Here is a 22,736-nt window from a genome sequence, read left to right as displayed (position 1 = left end):
CTTAGATGTGTCACTGATACTAAATTCCTAGAATGAACTGACTGGAGCCCTTTACTGATGGTGCCTCGCTTCTCTCCACCTCCTTAAATCTTGGATGTCAAAGATCCTGATGTGTCCAGTGGTGGCTGAGATCAGTCAGAGGAGCTCCAGGTGAAAACTCCCAAGAGGTAAATACTCGAGGGTTTTTCAACATCTTAATCTTCCTCTTCTTCACCCTTTGTGTGGCCCAGCTTGTGTCAGTTAGATTGGAGGCAGTCTCCAATTTCCTTACACAAAGTTTGTTGGCATCACCAACAGACACCAAGCTGTTTGTCCTAAGTGCAAGTCACTCCTCAACCAATTAGAAGGGCCCCCCTACCTGCAGCCATAGCTACTGCAGCCACCTGCTGCCACACTACAAGTGAAACTTCTGTGCAAGGTGTGCATGTGTCCCAGGCTGTACCCTGTGAGACACAAGACATCCTTCACCTGCTCCCCTCAAGCATCATCTTGCTCCTTTCGGTTGCCCAGGCCGTGAGGTTTGACAACAACTTGAGGTGAGGAGCATGGAAGTACCCCTTCTTCCCTCCTGCCTGAGCTGGTTGAATTCTGTTTCTCTGGAGTCTGACATTTCCATCTGTACCAAACCCTGCTCTCCACGTTGATTTTAGAAACTTGATTGCCTTATTCCCCCCACCCCCATACAAAGCTGTTATTTGCTAACCCAGGCCTTTTCAGAATTCGGGACAAATCAAGCAGTATCAACAAATGTGTCACACACGTAACTCCGCCCAATCAGAAGTGCTTTACTTTCAAACTTTTGTGTCTCCTGTAAACTTGAGATGCATTCAGAGGTGGAAATCGGCACCCCTGAAGCCAGGAGCACTGCTGATAGCCTAAACCAACTGTTTAAGGCTCTTCCTTGCAGAGGTTTAGACAGCAGGCTAGGATACAAGCTCATTTCTAAAATATCTTCTCTAAATCCTTTGTTGTAACACTAAAGCCCACCCATGGCACTCCCCCAGATTCTGAGGACAAAGTAACTATCTTTAGCCTATGCCGCTTATAAAAATACACACAGGAGCTCAGGGATAAGTAACAGAGGGCTGGTTTGAGTTTCTTTACAAAAACCCTATGTGGTTGATGCTGTCACTGAAGATTCCATGCCTTTGGTTGGCATGGTGTATGCCAGAGCGGTGGACTCCTCATACGGGCTAAGTACCATTCCAAAGCTACATCAAATAGACCAGGATGAACCGTTAGGAAAGTGGATGCTATTAAGCCATCAGCAGAAGCAAACGTAAAACAAGTGAGGAAGAGAACTTTGAGCACTGACATACGACACAGCAAAGCAAACAACAGAATATTGTGGCCACAGAGCTGCCACTGCGGCCACGGAGCTGGCACTGCGGGCACTTAGATGAGCAGCTTGAACTCCTCCATGTCAAAGAATAGAGGCACCCTCATTGGACAAACACAACACCAGAGGAAAACACTTTCACCTGCCCTTCTCCAAATCATAAATTACCCTTATTTCCTGGGGGAAAAAAAAAGTCTAGACAGACATATTGCACTTTGAACAAACAACCAGAGACCCAGTCTTTGGGAACCTTGCTTGAGGAGATAAAAAATAATAATAAAATTCAGTCATTCAGACTTCCAGAACCCCAGGGTGGAAAACTGCCACAAATGATCAATGAATGCCTGCTCTCCGAGGTCAGAGCCTGTGAGTGTGAGCTGGTGGAGGCGATTTAAACAAGAGCCAGCTTTCCTTGGGATAAGGCACATTCTGGCAGAACCACAAAAGGGGAAATTATTGCAATCAATACCAATCAAGATGAAAACCGGATGAAGGTTCCAGCCAAACTTGTCTTCACTGCTGCTAAGGTAGATTAACTTTTGGATGCTGAAATCAGCACAGTCACCAGATTGCCTAAAGTGGGTATGGGAGTCAGCAACGGGGGCACTGAACTGATAGCAGATCCTGGGCGTTTGCACCAATGATGAGGCTTCTTCTCACATTGGCATGTGAATCCTCCATCACCCCTCAGAGGCCTCACGGCACAATGGCTCTACTCTACCTCTCCTCATAGAGTCAGATCATCTACAGACATGATGCACAAGCCTGGAAGTCCTTCCTAGAGAAGCTTTTTACGAAGAATTCTGTTTGTATTCAAACTTGAGAACTAAGCCTTTGGAATTTTCCAGAGACCAGATAGGACTCAGAAAGCCTAGCCTACCTACAAGACTCAGAATTTAGAATAACACCCTCTCTCACTCAACAAGAGATGGCTAGGAACCTGGAAACCAAGTACATTACCATACATTACAAAGTGGAATTAAGATATGCTTAAATGAGGCTGTTGAGGTGGAAGGATTCTCCTGGATTATGCAGATGCCCTAATGAGGACTGGCAGAGGGTCAAAGAGAGAGAGGCGACAATGCCAATGAAAGCAGAAATCCATGTGATGTAATTGCTGGGAAAAGACTAACAAGGAAAGCAGGTGACTTGCAGAAGCTGGCAAGTGACAGCAGTGAGTTCTATGCTGGAGATTCCAGAACAAATACAGTGTGGCCCATGTATTAAGGTTGGCCCTAGTGAACCTGTTTTTGTACTCATACCTCCCAAAACTTTCAGTGGACATATTATTTATTCCCCTTGTTGATTCCAGCAACAATGGGAAACTAATACCATCAACACAGACCGTCTTTACCATCCTATTTTTCCCCGCAATCTCAACTTCTGCTGTCAGTAGCAAGTAAAATATTCGAGACAATAAAAGATTCCTAGACTATAGTTTCTCCTGTAGGGACAGCTCCTTAAAAACCTCAATTATTCTCCAAGGCCAATTACTCTAACAAGGCTGTCAGATAACTCCTTCTAGGAGAGTTTGTATTTCCAAGTAGGGTTAGGGACAACAATGCCTACATAAGGAAAAAGATAACTGTTGAATAATTAAAATCAGACACCACGGAAGGTGTCTTGCTTGTAGCATATTTCATCCAATCTCAAACAAGAGTCCCAGGAATCAAAGACAGAAAGCAACATACTCTAAGTCACCAAATGAGATCAAAGCCTTATTCTGTATGAATCTGGAACTCATGTTTGTTCCAGCGGTCTACACTCCTAAATTACGTACACAAAACAGTAAGATCTTAATAGCAGAATGTCTGCCTCGGCTTGGGCAGCAGGCACCCCTCCCTGGGCAGGCAAAGGTGAGGGACAGACTGCAGAATTCTTTGACAAGTCATCATGGGCTGGGGGCTGCAGGAGGGAGCGTCTTGCTCGGATCCCGATCCCAGCCACCATGTGCTCATAGTGAGCTGGGCCTGGGCCCACCTGGATTTGGGGGCTGCTTCCTTTCGGGTGAGTACACCGAGGGGGGAGTCTCCAGGACTGGGTGGGTCCGGGCCCCCCCCACCACCCTCATTGGGCGGTGGACGGGATTGGGGTGGGGCACAACCTTGGGCCTGCGGGTTTAAACTTCAGCAGCCGGGAGGCTGCTGGGGGCTGCAGGAGGGAGTGTCTTGCTCAGATCCCGATCCCAGCCACCATGTGCTCATGGTGAGCTGGGCCTTGGCAGCCAGTGCGCCATTTGGAGCCAGGCTGTGCCTGCTGGCTGCCTGGCCAGGGAGCTCTGGGGTATTGGTTGTCTGAATCGCTGCTTAGGTAGCTCCAGGTTGACCCCACTGTTTCTGGGATCTGAGTCAATCCCAAAGATTCCCAATGTCAGTAACTCTTCCTTTGAAGAACTTCTAATCACTTAACAAAGCTGAGCTGTGAAATTGGTAATGGAATGGAATGTACTGGGCAAGACTGAGCAAACCTTAGCCTACAAGCAAAACTAGAAGCCAGCATGGAGCACAGGTCATGCCAAGCTAGGCTCTTGCACCTACTGGTCCTCAGAGCAACCACGGGCAGGTGCGTGATTCACGGCTAGGAACAGGCCCAATTGGGGAGGTAAGGGGACACCCTAACTGGGTTGAGGTTCCTACCAAGGGGTGCGTGTGCTGAAATGGGGGCTGCGTTCTATCTAGGAAACAGTTGTAGTCACCCGAGGCACTAGTGTGGGCTGGGATTGGATGCACCAGGCCAGTTCAGACCCCAACACCATCTGGTGTCATGGAGAACCAGGGTAGACGTGGGACTGACTAGGCTGGGTCTCAACCCCCTACTAAGCCATGTGTGAGCTGTATGTGGGTATGGACGAGCCATGGCTGGGCTGAAACATCCAACAACAAGAACCAGAATGGGGTGAAAGCCAGCCAGGAAAAGCCACTGTTCCTGCTAGGACAGGAGGTGAACTGAGTAGGGTTGGCTCAAGGACCCCCTGGTATGCGCAAAATCTGACATTGGGAGGGGTTCTGATGGAGGAGCCTGGGCAACTCCTCTGGCAGGACACAGTCCCTGCAGGTTATCGCAAGAAGCATGATAGGAAACAGCCCAGAATAGGCCATGGAAAGTTTCCCACTGACACACATTCGGCATGGGTCAGGGGCAGACCAGGCTGAATCAGTTCATGTCATCCACTGGCAAATCTGATCACCAGAACAGAGTGTGGGTTGAGCCGGGTTTGGTCGCAACAAAACCAGTACACATTATGGAATGCCAGGGCGTGGTTGCCTGTACTGGATTTGACCGCAGCATCCAACCAGCACACGTGAGATCCAGGAAGGGAGGGGCAGAGCTGGCAGGGGGATTAAGGGGCTGGTCCCCTTGCCGGACAGCTACTCCCACTAGAGAGTGTGGGCTGGAATGGGGACAGACCAGACTAAGCAAGGCTACAACACCTGTGCGCTGCATGTGGACTAGATCAGGGAAAAGCCAGGCTGGGCTGATTATTCCTGCTGGTGCAAGCATAAATTAGAGTGGGTGAGGGATGTTTGGGCATAGACGCAGCATCAGCTGGCAGAAGCTGGCACTGGGGACTAATTCTGCCAAGTCAAATCACAGAACCACCTAAAGAGTGCATAAACCGCGACAGAGAGACCTGGGAGGGAAAAAGTGGGTTCCCCCTTCTTGGGTCACTAGTCCAGCAGGAGGGCATGAAAACTAGGACGGGGGCTGGGGTGGCTAGACAGAGAGGCACTCAACAACATCCGTGAGGGCTGGATGGTTGAGTTGGTTAGATGGAACTAATACCCATTGACAAGTACAAGAGCCCAATGGGATGGGGAACAGACTGGTCTACTGCTACACATACTGGCAAACCAGGGTAGGGGGCGGGCCTGGTGGGGGTTATTGTGGGTCGCCCCGACTAGGCTGCAGCTCCCACTGGTTGATGTAAGGGCTGAGTCTGTGCTGGGCAGAACCAGGCTGGACTGCAACACCCATTGGTTCCAGTACAACTCGGGACTGAAAACAGAACCAACCCAGCAATTGAAACCACCAGCTGATCGGGGTGATGGACTGTGCCAGGCCCTGTGCTTGCTAGAACATGCAAGAATCTAGTCTGGGAATACCTCAAAGTTTCTTTGGAGATCTCCCCAATTGAACTGCTGGACTCAGAACTCTAACCAAGAAAAGACAGAAGACAGAACAGGACAATCATTCATCTCAGCTATAAGTTGGCAGCGAAATATGGGGCAAACGGAGACTTTATGATGGACCATATCAATCTGTGGACGACCTCATTGAGCAAAACTGGCAGCGATTCATAACTGGAGAACTGTTAAAACCACTTGAGCAAATATCTCAGAGCATGCCCCACATCCGGGACTTGGGGTGGGCGGGAAACGGGGTGGGGCTTCTCCCTCAATATCCCCCTTTACCTCGGATACATGATGGAAACAATATGGACATAATAGTCTTACCCACTTCCCTATACCCCCTGAACCTTTTTTTTTAACCATAATTAACTATGTAAAGATTGTCAACAACAATACAATAAAATAAATTTAAAAAAAAACAAAAACAAGTCATCCTGGGCACTCACTGCTATGTCCTCTAGCATGTCACTACTCCTAATTCTTTTCAATCTCCTTGTAGGGGTGTTCGCATTTGGACTTTTTGCTACTGACATTTTTGTGAATGCTGGACAAGTGGTCACAGGACACCTCACGCCATATTTCCTGACCGTGTGCAAGCCAAACTACACCAGTACAGACTGCAGAGTGCACCACCAATTCATCAACAACAGGAATATTTGCACCGGGGACCTGGCAGTCATAGAAAAGGCTCGGAGATCCTTTCCGTCCAAGCATGCAGCACTGAGCATTTACTCCGCCTTATACGCCACGGTGAGGGTGCATGTCCACCTACCTGTGCCAATTCAGATTCCCGCTAGGATTTCTGCCCTCTACCTTCTGTAGCACAGTCACTTGTAGTGACGTGTGAAGCTGTGTGTAGTTTGTTAACTGTGTTGCAGCACATTCTTGATAGCACAGTCCCCCTACCCCGATCCCCTCCCAGCATCCCAGTGTAATACCCTGACATGCCAGATGCTAGTTCTGAACACAATGTTGATAATCCCCTAGTTATAGCCTTATATTTTATAGGCACCAACACTACTCAGAGAATTGCCAAGAACGCCCACTCAAAGCTGAGACTCAGGTTCCTGGCACCATGTCCGGGATTCTCTCACCACCCATAACAGAACCCTCTACCAAAGTCATGGCTTATTCTAGAACACCACCTCCTTCTCATGCCTGCCTGCAGATGTGCAGCCACACGTGCAGATGGGGATAAATACTCCACTTTCCCCTGCTGCCTTGGACATGCTCCCACCACTCTACAGGGTGATCCTAGAATCACAACACCCCAAAGGTCACTTCCTTTGCCCCTCCCCAAGTTGCTTCACCTTGGCCTGCCCCACTGGGGCAGCATGCTCTCCACATGGGTTGCTCACCTTGAAGAACAAGGCCGTGCTGCTCATCTCCCACTGTGCTGCACTCCGGTGGGAACTGGCCGCATCTCACCGTGCGCTGCACAGTGTGCTCTGTCACAGGCGCACGGAGCAGCTCAGGAGTTCTGCGTGGGGATGTCTTCGGGGCCCTGGCGGCATTAGCACTCGCCCATGAAGACATCCCTCTTGCTTACTTCAGCTTAGCTTGTATTCAGGGGTGACCAGCCTCATGACTATTGGTCAACAGTAGGAGAGGAGAAAGCAGAGGAAAAATTCTTTTCCCAATGCCCATTCTTCCCAGCTTTTGTGGGTGAGCCTGACCCCGTCTCCGGGTTGCTACGCACTGATCCCAAGGGAGCACTTTCTGCCTTAGAGGGAAGTAGGTCCCTGTCAGCACAAGAAAAGGTGATCAACTTCAGGTTCAAGGTGTCGGGCTGCTTTATAAATAGCTGGAATAGATGGTGGCCACTGTGTCCCATTTATATATCTAGAGGATCCGACTGTCCACCACCAACTCCAGTGTAAGTCAATCTCCTTTTTATTCCTTTTACATTTCCTGTTTCATTTTAATCTAATGATTTCAGGTACCCCTGCCTTAAGAAAAACAACACAAAATCCTCAACATACAAAACAGGTCAGCCATAGGTTAGACAGCTTAACAAAAATCCACGCTAATATTCTTTTTTAAGACAAAGTGCTATGAAATACTGATTTTCCATTTCTCAGAATGTCGATTTATTCTAAATTATCTAGAACCTCACTTGTATGAAGTGTCCTCTTGTGACTTTCCCTGTATTTTCACATCAGACTGAACTTACTGCCGAGTGGAATTTTAGCTCATCAAGGAAGGGGCCAGGAGGCATCTTTATAGTCAACTCACAGAGAATGGTTGCTGCTATAGCATGCATTTTCAAGTATTCAGATGTAATCCAACTTAAATCACAAATTGCAGTTCATAATCACGAAACTGAAGCAGAAATCGCACCCATACATTTTCTGAACCTCTGCTACATGCTGAGGGAAAGTAGCAACGATTCCCTCAACACATTATAAGAGGACACGAACCTTCAAAGTTAGTCATCTTCTACGAAAAGATTTCTTAAAGATATAATTAAAGGACACTATAGGAGCCTTAAAAAGCATTTCAGGTAAGATCTTCCACATATTCTCAGAATAGTGTAGTACTAGGTCATAATTTCTTTAACCTAACTAGCTTTGATACTTAAAGAAAATTGCATTTTTGGTGTTCACACAAATGTTGAAGCCTCACTACACGAAGTTAATATTTAATTGCAGTGTTACAAAATGCATCTGCTTGAAGTTGGGTACTCAGGCCATACAAGCACTGTAAGTTTTTCATTTTAGGATCAGTGCATTTTATTAGAGTTGCTAAATTCAGCATGTTGGGTTTTTTTTTTTTTAAGGATGGATCAATTTCGCCCTCTGGTGGCTATTTGCAGCTATTACAATGGCATTTTAACTATTGCTTCAGGGGTGAGACCATTCCGTCTTAATAATTATGCCCATGTAACTTGTTTTCACCCTACTCATTACAAATAAAACTTCCTGTCTCAGGGCTCACAATTTCCATTTTCCTTTCCTTAAATGTTCTCAATCTTCTGTGGCACACACAGAAGAATTTAGAATTTTAAAACTCACTAAAGAAAGTAGAGCCAATTACAGGTATCCCGAGGGATGTAAAGATGTATTTCCCATCACAACTGAGACATTTCCCTGAGTCAGAATGGTTACAAGGTGTAACTCGGACCGTCAGCACTTCCGTTACTGCCTGACTGTGTGAAGCATCTAGGGCTAGGGGACACCTAAAGGAGAAAGTACAGTTGTTCCAATTAATTCTCAGTACCCCCGAATCAGTTTGATTTACTGCATAGTTTGTACTTCTGATCATATGCCCACTAGAACTCTAGTTAATGCCCATCTGATCATTGTTTTCTGAGTAGCTTCATGGACTTGTTCATGGGCAGCTAGTTGGTGTGACTGCTTTGGCACAGCCCCTTGCTGTGTGTGGGTGTGGGTGTATGTGTGTGTGGGTGAATGTCCAGCCATGCAAGCATGTGTGTGCACCAGTTCAAGCAGGCAGCCTGGTCACTCCCGACCTCTGTCCTACTCCAGATGTACATCACAAGCACAATCAAGACGAAGAGCAGCCGACTGGCTAAGCCAGTGTTATGCCTCGGCACCCTCTGCACAGCCTTCCTGACTGGCCTCAACCGGGTCTCCGAGTACCGGAACCACTGCTCCGACGTGATCGCGGGCTTCATTGTGGGCACTGCAGTGGCCCTGTTTCTGGTAGGTCAGCTGCTCTATCTCTCCCTCTCCCTCTTGTGCTGAAAACCGCAGTGAGTGACGAGTCCCAGAGGCTGGGATTAAACCACCACCTACATCACCGGCATCCCAGTTGTAGTTCTAGATGCTCCCCTTCTGATCAAGCTTCCTGCTAATGTACCTGGGAAGGCAGCAGCAGACAGCCTGAGTGCTGGGTCCCTACACACATGAGAGAGACCCAGATGTACTTCTAGCCTTCTGCTTTAGGCCTGACCCAAGCCTGACTGAAGCAGCCACTTAGGAAGTGAACCAGCAGATGAAAGATCGCACTGTGTCCCTCCCTCTAGGACCCTGCATTTCCAACAGATTCTTCCATGTGTATATGTATGTATGTACACATATATACATCACATAAGATAGGCGACTTCAGGAGACAGGATTCCTAAAGAAAACAACTGACATGTAAGTGGAGGCTTTGCTCCTAAGGAAGAGCCAACTTGTTTAGTGCTCAGTTAGTTCTGGAGCCGTCCAGCCCTCGTGAAAACCAAAGAGCGATTCCGAATATCCTAAACATTTCTTAAGGCTTTGTGTCTGCCGAGTCAAGATTCTGCCGTAACATAAACTTGTATTCCCTCAACATCTGGTAGCCCCATTTCCCATCAATCAGCTACTATTTAATGCTTTTCTCCAGTGATTTCCCAACTAATATGGCTAAATTCATTTTGCACAGGTAGCCTTTCCTAAAGATCCAGCTTGTTGCTGAACTGCCCTGGCATGACCGAGACTTTCCTACCTGCCCCTGCGTGTGCTCCTGCTTGTGCCCACATTCAGATATGCTCTGTCCTGGGGATGAGGGAGGGTGGGCAGGACTGACATGGGCAGGTGGCAGGCATTTCAGAGCCAGGACTAGGAGACGGGGAAAATAAAGGAACAAAAACTCAGAATGTCAACATACTATCTACGTACATTATCATTTGACACATTTGTGTTTCCCATGACCAGTACTGTAGGAGAAAGGGGAAGGAAGTGATTTCTTGAACAATGCTAACATGCCTTATACACATAGGCATTTTAAAGATTGTGTTTGGGAGAAGGGGAGAGCCAGAAAGAGCCTCCACCTGCTGGTTCAGTGCCTGGAAAGCTTCAACAGCAAGGGTAAGGCCAAGCCAAGCCAGGGACCAGGAATTTGATCTACCACATCGTGGCAGGGACCCAGAAACTTGAGCTATTTTATGCTGCTTTCTCGGGTGCATCAGAGGGAGCTGGAAAGAGAATAGCCATAAGTCAGCTCTGCAACATGGCATGCCGACATCCCAGGCAGCAACTGATCTGAGGTGTCATGTTGGCCCCTGCGTGCGCGCACACACACACACACACACCATGCAGCCCTTGCAACACTTCATCTTCATTTGATTGATGAGGGAAGTGAAGTACAAGGGAAGTCACTGGTTCAATAATTACTCAGCCAACACACCCTGAACATACCCTGGTCTCTCAACTCTGGGGTTCATATACCCTCCCCCATCTCTCATTGCCTGGATGGAGAAGTTTCACCAGAACTGGGGAATGACCTGTGGGGCAGTCAGGTAGAATGGGTTCATGTAAACGTTCTGCAGGATTTGCAGGAAGACTCAAAGACACCAGTTACAGAAACAAAGGTGGGGAACAGTGAGAATATATGAAGTGGGGAGGCATATGAACTCCGTGTGGACAGAAGGAACAGAGAAAATGGTCATCAAGCAAAAAAATCACATGTTCTGACAATGAGCATATTAGGTGTTAAAGATCAGCTATAACATTGACTGAGGACTTGCTTAAATTTGGCACTTGCAAAGGGTAAAATAGTACAGTGGTATGAGTTGGGGGTCCTGCAGTTTATATGTCTGCGGGTCAAGTTGTCTAACCTTTCTGTGCTTCGGTATCTAAGCTGAAGAGGGTTACAGTACTTCCCATGCAGAAGTGCTGGGCAGGTCCAAGTGAAGTGAGGTAAATCAAGGAGGGACAGCCAGACACACGGTGTCTGTCAAGTGTCAGTTGTTATGGGTTGACTTAGTCACCCTTTGTTACAAATTGATAAGATCACATGACTTGTTCAATTTTAAGGTGAATACATAGGCTCGGCGAAGTGGATTGATTAGCACTTACTCTCTGGTAATGAATGAGATGTTTTCTCGGTGTTTGGACTGTTCTCAGCAGAAAGCAGGGTTTCCTTTATCTCTTCATTCAGGGGCGAATGTCACTGCAATGATGACCTCCCAGGAGAAAGGTCTGCCACTCTACAATGGCCAGGCATGGACAGCTTTGGTCTGACCCCAGTCTTTTTCCTCTCTCTCTCTGCAGGGAATGTGTGTGGTCCATAACTTTAAAGGAACACAAGGATCTCCTTCCAAGCCCAAATCCGAGGATTCACGTGGAGTAGCCCTAATGGCTTTCCCAAGAATAGAAAGCCCACTGGAGACCTTAAGTGCACAGGTACAGTGAATGTAACTAAACCCACAGGCTCAACCCTCTAGCCTTGGCAAGTCAATCAAACCACTCCCCTCCTGGAAGCAGGACACCAATAAATCCACACATTAGCATTGGATTTATTTTAAAAGTCTTAAGAGCTTTCCCAATGAATCCTGTATTTTTTCCAGGGATCTGCAGTCATGAAGATTCAGAAAATTTTTACAAACATCTAACTCAAACTCCAGCTACTTCCAGAAACTTTGACTTCCTTGTAATATCACATCACTGAGATTGGACTGATAGCACAGATTACTTGATTTAGCATCTAGGACACATAGCTGTCCCATAGTATATGCAGAGGATTGGTTCCAGAAGTCCTCTGAACACATCAAAATATCTGAGCAGTCAAGTCCCTTACATTAAGTGTTGTATTATCTGCATATATGAAAGAATATATCCTATATTCTTTCTTTCATCCCTAGATTAACTACAAAACCTAACAAATGGTGTATAAATAGTTGTCACACCATATTATCCAGGGACTAATAACCAAGAAAACATTCTGTATCACTTCAGCACAATTTTTTCCAGTGTTTCAGATTCACGGTTAGTGATAATGAGTGAACACAGAACACAGATACAGAGAGCCAACTACATTTGGAAAGAAAGCCTACATTTATGTAACTGGAGGCACATGCAAGAATCTACTAAAGCATTGTTTTGAATCCATACAGTTGACACCATAAAAAATTCATAACGATACTTCTCCATCAGTTTTTCCACAATAAAACCTTGCTTCATGCCACAGATAGACACAAAGTCATTGTCTTCAAAGAATTCAGATGAGCAGGGAGCAAGTGGCTGGCAACAGGATGCAATGAATCTTATCTAGTGTATTGTGTGAGCACAGATGAATTTTTAACTCTACTTTAAAAAGATAAGGAAAGCCTGGGTACTATATTGCCAGCTGAAAAGAACCTAGAAAGTTGGAATTAAGTGTATTTGCTTAGAAAATTTTCTAGATACTTTATGAACATAACAGTAGATTGGAAATGGAATTAAAGAGAATTGGGTGAAGAAAATTGAAACCCATGATTTCATCATAATGCACATTTTTAATGAACTCTTGAAGAACCCATCATGTGCAAGGATTACAAAGTGTTTGCACCAAATTTCCTTTAAATCCTTTTTCCATGAACTCTTAAAAGTACCTTCATTGAGCCTTCATTTTCATATTACGAACTGTTGAATAGATGTAATTGTCCTCTCATAGATAAAGGACACTGAAGTTAGCAATGTGGTTTTTCCAAGGCCACTTTAGGGAAATATGTCTCTCTGATGCAAACCATCTTATATTTTTTCACCTTTTAAAATCATAAGTAGGATTAAGATTTTGTTGGAAAAACAATATAGCAATTCCCATATGGGGAAAAATATTTAAGGTTCTCCATTAAGCCAAAATGCCAAGTATTTTTTCTTTTTTCTTATGGCAAACATTTTGACTTAGTCTAAGTAGAAATAACTTTGAAATAATTATTCCTAGTTTATATATATATATGTATATGTATAGCCAATTGATATAGGCAAATGCCAAATTGGTAAACAATACCTTGTGACGATATGGCAAAATAAAGTCTAGATTGTCTTCCCTAATCACATTCCTATTTCCAGTGAGGTCAGAGTAGTTCTCTATTTTTGTGATGAAGTAGCTGAAGACAAATTAACTTAAGTTAACAGAAAATATTCACAGTTCCACATGCATGCTGTCTCCTGAAAACCCTGGTAACATTAGCTCCTCTACATGTCATCATCCTACCCTGTACCACTCAGGCATCACCCTGTATGAAGCCTTCCCAGACTTCTTTCTGTGTTCTTCAAGACCATCCACAGCTGACCAGGCCAAGGGATGTCCAGGACAAGTTTGAAATGTTTTACTTACATTGAAAATTAGGTACCAAAGAGCTTCAAAAAGTGCTGTTTCGAGATACATAAAAAGTTCTTAAATCACACATACAAGTTCTACAGAAAGTTCATCACAAAAAAGTTCAGAATTGTATGCAAACTAAATCTTTCAATTCTATTTTTCATGAACTTCTTGAATCGTGTATGTGTGTGTGTGTAAATTAATTGTTCTGTATCAGCAACAGTTGAGCTTCTTTCTAATTTGTTGAAATGTCACAGTACATTTGAAGCTGTGTCTGTCACTTCTGTATAGAATTTGAGGCCATTCTAATGCTAAGTTTGGGCCACCGTCCCTCAATGTCCTTCACATGATTGTCCTTCAGAATTAAAGCTGCTGATGCTTCTCACATCTGCTTCCCCCAAAAGACTTTGATATCTTTGGAGATCTGAATCCTATAAATCAGGTCTTCCTCTCCGTATTTCCTGGAATCCACTGAGTATGAACTGTTGGGATGGTCTGGAAGGATGCTAAACCTGAACTAGCCACTTTCGATCAGAACCAAATTGGAACACAGTCACTGTAGGAAGCCCTCCACTGCAAAAAAAAAACAAAAACAAAACAAAAACAAAAAAAAACTTATGAACAGCAATGACCAAGATTTGGGTCAGCTAAGTCAAAATTAAGCTAAAAGAGGTTGACTGTAAAGGGTTGCCTCTCAAGTTATGTTAGTTTCACTGGTGACAGAATATTCAAGTTACCAAGCATCTACTTTTAGTTCATTCAATGCTTTCACAAAGATAGTTATTCAGATCCCTTTATTTGCTGTTTGCTTAAAGAGAACCGGCATTCTTGGATGACCATCTCAATCTTCACAACAATCATGCAATGGGTGCTGTCCTTTCTTAGGGGTGAAAAAAAGCACAAAACCTTTGACATGTCCAAATTGCCATCCAGTCAAACTAAAACAAGATCTACTTAGAAAGACCCTGCTTGTTCAATAGCTGAGACTTCATTCAATCAAAATTGCTTGATGAAGTCTGCAATCCTTAGCAATGAAAATCCAAACATGCTTATGTGCTGGTATGGTTGACCTGAGCTATAGTTCCAAAGTAAATATTTTCTGTGCTTTTCCCTGTTGAACAAGAGCTTTCTCTGTACATCCTGTACTCATGGTTTATAAAGGAAGCTGTAAACAGCTATTTCTTTGAGATTTCTGGAATTTCACTATTTTCTTGGGAAGCAGATATCTGGGATTGAAGATTAGACCCTGTCTTCAGAGCACATGTTTATGCACAATAAATCCATCCCCCTATTCTGAATTCTTTAAGGAGCAGAACAGATCGGAAAGAGACCCTGGCATCTTCCTTCACTTCCTGCTGAGACAGGTTTTGCCCTTCAAAGCCTCAGAAACTACAGTGATCTCTTAAGGTTAACACAAATTTGGTTTACTTTCTGTAGTTCTTCTTGTTGGTTAAGCAGGTACATTTTCTCAAAACATCCCCCAAGCACTAAAGAAAAATAAAACACAAAAGTTATAGAAAAACACAAAATGGTCAACTTTCCAAAGCATTATTGTGTGATTCTAGTGTTAGTATCATTTAAGGAAGTTAGCTTTTTGCTATCCACATTGTATACCCCAATGCCCACATTCACTTGAGCAAGCATAGTTAGAATTGAACAATTGCATCTCTATAAACAAGGCAATTTCTGTTAATGGGAAAATTGAAATAGAAATGAAACAATTATCTTAACTCATTCTGGATGTGACAAGTCTCCCTATGCCTTCTGTTTAGAGGAAAAAAAAAATTTTTAAACAGGAGATAGACTCCAATCTGTGGTAAGACCAAAGTTACCTGTACCTTCTCCCCAAGTGACTGACTCAGCAGGTTCATGGTGAAACAATTAAATACTTTGATGGACCCTTGATTCAGAACTGATATTATACACTTGTTATAAATTGAGACAACAAAGGCTAGAATAAAGAAATCTAGCCAAGGTCTCTTCTCCAGCTATCTTAGGATATCGAATTACCTTATTATTACCACTTAAATGGAACTTTATAAACATTAAATGGACTAAGAATTGGTCAAATGAATTAAAAGCATAGTACAAGAATAAATGTATAATAGAAATTTATATTTTGCCCTACAAAAGGAAATGCATAAAACTTTCAGTTTCAAAAGTAGAAGAGTATCTTGAAAAATACAGAATACTTAGTTTCTAAAATGTATAGCTGAGCTCCCAAAAATGTCACATAAACTCCCAGTGACCTAAGAAACTAACAGTAAACAGAAAATCTGTGGTAATGTATTCAAAAAGCCCTAGTTTCTTTGTTTACCAATTCCATAGATCCACAGCTTTGTGTTCCAAGTTTAAACAAAGGTAAGGCCTTAGATCTGTTAAGACTGGGATTATACAGACGTCACCAGAAACAAAAATAAGCAGAACTATAAGGAAGAATAAGCGAGTCTGATCATAGAAAGATTGTTTAGCACATTTCTCTCATGGTCAAACAGCAAATAGCAGGCATATGGATGATTAAGACTGCTCTGATAACTATTGTATATGGTTCTCAAAACACATGAAATGTATGAAGACAAATCATGTACAAGACCATGAAGCAAGCCATCAGAAAGTTAATGGCCCTGTAACAATTTAACTAAAAATCAATCTACAAACCCCTTTCCCTTTGGAAATACTAAGTTCACTTCTGTACAACTCCCGACTCCAAAAGAATAAACCATATGGCAATTTTAATTGAAATTGCTAAATATGTATGTGTGGGATGTACTTGATTTTATGTATCCCTGAATGCTCATAGTAGCAACCATTTACACTTGACAGAATTGTATAGGGGAAAAAAGTGTAGATGAAAATAATCTTTCCTTAGTTGAGAAAAAGATCATTTGATGGGAGAGTAACAGACTGGGAAGGACTTTGGAATTGTACTCCAGGGAGAGGGAACAGCCTCTACAAATTTAAGATGACGGGAAGTGAGTATTCAGGATGAGCTGGGGGTTATACGAGTCAGTCCATGCACGCCAAGGTTTTGTTTGTGTTTGCTTTGCAGAATCACTCTGCCTCCATGACCGAAGTCACCTGAGATAGCTGGCATGTCACAAGCTGTTTTCAACCTCCTTCCAGTATTTCCACACACACAGTTACCCAATATCAAACTGTGAAGACAAATATTCTGTTTTATCTAGTTAGAGGCTAATGTTTTGTACATTTTTGTAAAATGAGAAAGTGATGTAGCTTGCCCTGAATTTTTTTTTCTTTTTGGTCAGCTTTAATATATTTATGCCAGAATTTTAAAATCCACAAAATTTTCTCCTTGTTCAAGTGTGCATTGAAGAACCATTTATTCAATGATTGATGTTGTTTTGTGATATTTGTACACACTTTTTCTCAGTTTTATAGACACAGAAATAAAATATAATGATTCATTTTAACTTTATTATTGCAGCTGCTGCCTCCTCCAGAATTTTTTAATTTAATGAAAGTTAAACTTTTGAGTCACAGGAAGGAGAATGTTGGTTATGGCAAATCCCAAAATCAGTTGTATAAATACAAGAGAGCTTCAAAAAGAACTTTGTATTCTGATGTCTTAACAGGTTGTCGCATTCAAAGTTGAAGTATTTAGAAAAGTTACCTATTTATGGCAACAATTGGCAGAGAATCTTTGATTTGGTGTTCGGGTTTTAAGATTCTTTCCTGAACAGTAGCCTTGCCCAGCTAATAAACTCAAGGTCTTTGAATCATGAGCTTGGAATCATGCCATGGGCAGGCAAGTCACTTCTCCCTCACTTCCAAGCAGCAGCCAGCACCAGCCTTCCCTGTCAACTCAACAGTTTTGTATATCATATTGTATGGACTTTATATGAAAACGAATATTTTACAGTTTGCACAGTATTATTTTACAGAAAGGATATCAGAGCATCTACAGCAGAGCCCCAGAGTAACATCTGGACTCTGGCTTTTAACTGTTGTTGAATTTTAACTGCATCTCATTTTTCTAGCATGGTGAAAGCTGATGTATAACTCCTTTGTGAGAAGGAGCTCCTTTGTCTGTACCTATCAGAATGTTTTCTTGACTATTCCCATGTTGGCTCTTAGCTTTTTTTGTACATATTTTTTTTTCTAAAGAGAAGAAAAAAGTTATCACAAAATGTATCCTGGCTCATGTCCTTTGTTTGAAGCTTTTCCTGGGCAAAAAATATTTGAAGGATCATGATGTGGTGCCATTTAGACATGTTTGTGCTTTTCAGTGCCTTATGTGCCAAGATAAATCCTAACAGGGGCATGACTGAGAGGTTACAAGTGAGTTTCTGTTTAGACTAAGTAAAATATTTGCAATTAGTTAGCCACTCAAATGTACATTCTGGTTGTCTAGTCTGATGTTTGTTCTTCAGCCTGCTCAGACTAATAAGGGGATAATTCCTGTATCAAAATGTATTCATCTTTCAATTACCTTCAAGTCTTTTTAAAGTTCTCTATTTCCAAATGAGTCCTAGTTTTCCAATAGCCAAATTAGCAAGGAGTGCAGCATTACCTATCGGAAAAATTCTAAGTGTTGCTTGCTTTTTTTCCTATATCAGGCCTTTTTCTGGGTACAAAACCAGAACATGAAAGAATTCCTAAAAATCACAAAAGTTAACGGTATCATGAGGTTGTTTATATGGATATGTTTTATTCACCTTTTATTTCTTTCCATTTACTTGTCACAGTGAGTCAGACTTTCAGGCTTCCCTGCGCCTTTCTTAAAAAGAGGAAGTGGGCTAATCCTCTGCCTACAGCACTCACATCTGATGTGGGCTATTCCACTTTCAGTCTGATCCTACTTATGGCCCGAGAAAGCACAAAGAGATGGCTGAAGTTCCTGGGCCCCTGCACCCACATGGGAGACCCAGAAGCAGCTCCTGACTTCATATCAATTCAGTTCCAGCTGTTGAGGCCATTTGAGGAGTGAACCAGTGGAGCGAGAATCTCTGTCTCTTTATAAATAAAATACCTTTCAAATAAAAATATTTTTATGAAAGAAGGAGGAAGTAAACATCACTGCAGAATTCTTTCTGAGACCCTGGTGACTACTTGTCATATCAGTGCAGAGGATTGGATCCTTGGTAGAGGACCCAAGTGGAAGAGTTCCCATCCCAAGGTGAATTTTAAATGGCAGACTGGAAAGTTGAGCAAGGCCTGTCAGGTATCACCAGACTTCCAGAGAGGGCAGTGCTAAGTGGCTATGTCTTAATGAAAAGGAATCAGACTGTCACATGGATCCCAGGGGTTTGAGCCAGGATACCTGTTACTTTCTATTGCTGCCCTGCAGTGTCTTGGGCAGCATGGCTCAGTCACTAACACTTCTGGGTCCAAGGCTGGGAAGACTGCAATCAGAATTCTTAGAACACTGCATATTGTTCTTCCAGAATCAAAGCCAGAAAGAGTGAGAGGATGCATAACTCATTTTGTCTGGTAGCCAGATATTTAAATGGCCTTTCATTATGACAAGAAATCATAATGCAAGACCAAGTTAGCCTGCCAACATTTTCAGATGGGCTATGAAAAATCAAAATAGGATTATTTTAAGATATTTTCAACAGAAGATGAATCCTTCTGAATGTAGTTATAGCATACACAAGAGTGTATGGCTTATACAAAAGTGTAGAAATTAAGAGCTTGCGAATTATTTGCTCCGTGATTTTATCTCTAGCATCATACTTCAAGTGGCTTTATTGCAATGAAAACCAAGGGAAAGATGTGGAACTGGTTCAAACACCTTTGATGTCATAAGGAAAAGCAGACTTTGGAGCCAGGCAATCCAGCTTGTAAGAGTGGTGCTGATATCGTATTACTTCAGGATTGTTGATTTCCACAGGTGCACTGTTTTGACTCATTTTGAAATAAAGAGAACTTTAGTAAGCCCTGAAGGTAACTGAAAGCATACCTTACTACAGGGATTAAAATGGTGAGGAAATTACATTTGTCAGTTATGAACACGAATGCACCTCTTGATAAATTATGAAAATCTGAGGTTGTAATGGACCAAAAAGCTGGAGGAAGCTCTAAAGAAACAGAAAATGTAAACGGGCATAATCCTATGCTAAGGAAAGGAAGTGGCATTATTAGGATGATGAAGAACAATCCTGAGTGATATTTCTGTTTTAATAAGTTAGTTTTACTATTATTTCTAACTACCACAATCTGAGTGGTGCTGAATTTGTTGGGACAAACACAAACTGCACAAGTTCGTTTTAAGAAGTAGAGTGCATAAAGGGTATTATATTATTTCTGTCCTGAGTTCAAGATGCATACTGGAACTTACATGTCATAATTCTCATATAGTGTTCTACCATAGGGATTTTGTAACGAACCCTGGAACCCTAGGGCACATCCTACTTCTTAATCCAGGAGGTCTCAGGATTGACTGATGTATCCATTCAATAACGAATGAACACCTGCTCTGTGCTAAGGTTTATTCTAGGACCTGGACAGATCCAATGAGTAGATGTGTATTTAATCACCACAAAATATATGGGAGGGAGGGGGAACCATCACAAAACTTATAGGAGAGAAAAGAAGGAAAACAATGTATGATTAGCACTTTGAGGGACATCTTGTTTGGATGCAGATAACACAGCATTAACAGGAAATGTTTTCTATAAAGAACATATGTTGAGCTATTTAAAGTGATGAGGAAATGACTAGGGAGCAGGAAAAAGAATCCAAGGAGGTGGAATAGTGAGAGCTGGATTGACCCTCAGTCACCTGAGGACAACAGGAAAAGGAAGAATCAGATTTCCAGCGACTGAGAGAAAATGCTGGAGGAGAATAGACACAGAGACGCCATTAGTTACAGCAGTGAGGAGAGAGGACATGCTGCCACCAGCCAGCTCCTGGCTGGGAAGTGTTGTCCTCGCAATGCAGGCCTTGACAGGGACAATTCTGTATCCTCACTGGCCTTGAATATGGCCTGAGGACCTGCTGGGTCCATAAGGAGGGGTCATACCATCTCCCTCCCATGCAAGTGCCAGATTCATTCTGCTGAGGCAGAGTGGCAGCTGAAAGCTTCCTGACTCAGACAACAAAGGGCAGTTCCATTGCTTCCAGAGGCTGCCAGTGACAGGGCAGCATGAGGGGAGGGAGCAGCCACAGAGGTCACAGAGCTGAGGTCATGAGCTGTAGGTGACTGTTGCCAGAGGCTCGCTCCAACATCCAACTTGGATGTCACCTTGCACTTTCATCCCACCCTGGCTGCACCCTGCACATGCCCGTGGAACTCAAGTGTAAGCTCCATGCACTCCAACAAGTCCCAGATGCAATTTCAGGAATGAAACCCCCAATAAATAGTTTAAAAAAACAACATCTTTCAGGGGATATGAAAACGATTTCCCCCAGAGGACCACAAATCCACATGAACACACACACAGACACACACAAAACAGAAAGCAATATATCTGGTAAGAGGAACATACGTGCCTGTTTGAGAGAATGAAAGTTACTCAAAAACACAACAAAGTTATGTGTTGTAGTGGGTAAATCCACCATCTGTGATGCCAGCCTCTGTGTGAGTACCAGTTCATATCCTAACTGCTCTATTTCTGATCCAGTTCATTGCTAATGGCCTCAAAAAAAGCAGAAGACGGCTCCAGTTTTTGGACCCCCATTTGAGAGATCTGAAAAAAGTTCTTGGCTTTCAGCTGATCCCGTCCAGGCCATTATGAGCACATCGGATGTGACCAGTGAAGGAAAATCTACCCTCCTCTAACTCTTTAGGATAAATAAAACAGCAACAGCAACAACAACAAGTTAAGAAAATAAATTCATGACACAGATGAGAAATTTTGCAGACACATAAAAATCAGAAATATTGGCAATGAAGCATTTAGTAAGTCAAATAAAAAATGTAGTAGGAAGCTTTAACAATTTGAGGAGGCAAAAGAAACAATCTGATCAACAAGAGAGGTCTCTTAAAATATCCCAAACCAAAAAGAAATAATTATAAATGTTGAAAACAGTGTTTGGGATTAATTGAGTACCCTCAATGACCAAACATATGAGTCTTAAAAGTTCCTGAAGGTGTGGGAATTAAGAATAACTTACAAAACCTTTTCAGTGAACTAGAAAAGTTCTCCAATTGAGAGAAATATATGGATATCCAAATATAGTTAGTACACATAACCCAAAATATGTATAATCAGATAAAGATTATCCCACAGCACATAATAAGCAAAATTTCAAGAGGAAAACACATCAATAATATTCTACAAACATGCTTGAATTTAGACATGATTTTGGTTGGAGAGTTAGCAAGAGAGAGGTAGATGAGGCACTCTCCAGGGGGCAAGTTAGAGAGAATCCAATGGCAAAATTCTGCAGAAGGTACAGAGACAAAGTAGAGTGGCATGGGCGATGCGGCTGCATGGCAGCAGGCAAGCTCAAATCAAGAAATTAAAGCAAACAGAAAAGCAGACACCATAGATATAAAAGAATCATCAGGAATTATGAACAGCTACATGCCAACAAATTGAAAAACCTAGAAGAAATAGATTCCTAGGCATACAGTCTCTCCATAAAATAAGTCATGAGGACATCAAAAACCCAATAGAACAATAGCTTGAACAGAAATTTAATCAATATTACTCTCCTAACACAGAAAAACCCAGGACTAGATGGCTTCACTACTGCATTCTACCAAATCTTTCAAGAAATATTCCAATTATTTAGCCTATTCCAAAAAAAAAAAAGTAAAAGGGAGGGAACCTTCCCAAGCTCCTCCTATGAAACCAACATCAACTGAATTTCAAAACCAGAAAAAGACATCACAAAGAAAACTACAGACAAAAGTCCTGCCAAATAGATACAAAAATCCTCAAAAAATACTAGCTAATTGAATCAAAATACAAAAGAGCATTTGCCTGGACTGGGAATCATTCCTGATATGCAGGGATAGTTCAACATACACAAATCAATAAATGTGATACACTATATTAACAAGCGGAAGACTAAAAACCACATGATGATCTCAATTGATGCAGAGAAAGCATTTGATAAATTCAACAACATCCCTTCATGATAAAAAAAAACTTAAGCAAACTGGGTATAGAAGGAACATTCAACACAATCTAGGTAATGTATGAAAAACGTTGCTAGCATCATGTTGAATGGGGAAAGCTGTAAGCATTTCCACTAAGATTCAGAGCCAGACAAGGACGCCTGATCTTATAATACTATATAATATAGACCTGGAAGTTTTAGACAGAGACATTAGACAAGAA

At 42.7% G+C, this 22,736-nt stretch overlaps 1 protein-coding gene across 1 annotated transcript in view; it reads left to right on the top strand.

Moving 5' to 3' along the window:
- PLPPR1 (phospholipid phosphatase related 1) overlaps positions 1-17,634 on the top strand; it is a 234,163-nt gene extending 216,529 nt beyond the window's left edge. Inside the window, exons 5-8 of the mRNA XM_004580948.2 lie at positions 5,969-6,219; positions 8,958-9,134; positions 11,451-11,582; positions 16,532-17,634. Coding sequence (XP_004581005.1) covers positions 5,969-6,219; positions 8,958-9,134; positions 11,451-11,582; positions 16,532-16,564 — 593 coding nt within the window. The 3' untranslated portion in view covers positions 16,565-17,634. The remainder of the gene's footprint in view (positions 1-5,968; positions 6,220-8,957; positions 9,135-11,450; positions 11,583-16,531) is intronic.
- The last annotated feature ends 5,102 nt before the right edge of the window (positions 17,635-22,736 follow it).

This window comes from Ochotona princeps, chromosome 14, assembly GCF_030435755.1.
Source record: "Ochotona princeps isolate mOchPri1 chromosome 14, mOchPri1.hap1, whole genome shotgun sequence".
Taxonomy (NCBI): domain Eukaryota; kingdom Metazoa; phylum Chordata; class Mammalia; order Lagomorpha; family Ochotonidae; genus Ochotona; species Ochotona princeps.
Note: the sequence above shows the minus strand (reverse complement) of the source record. Positions and strands in the feature narration are given on the sequence as shown.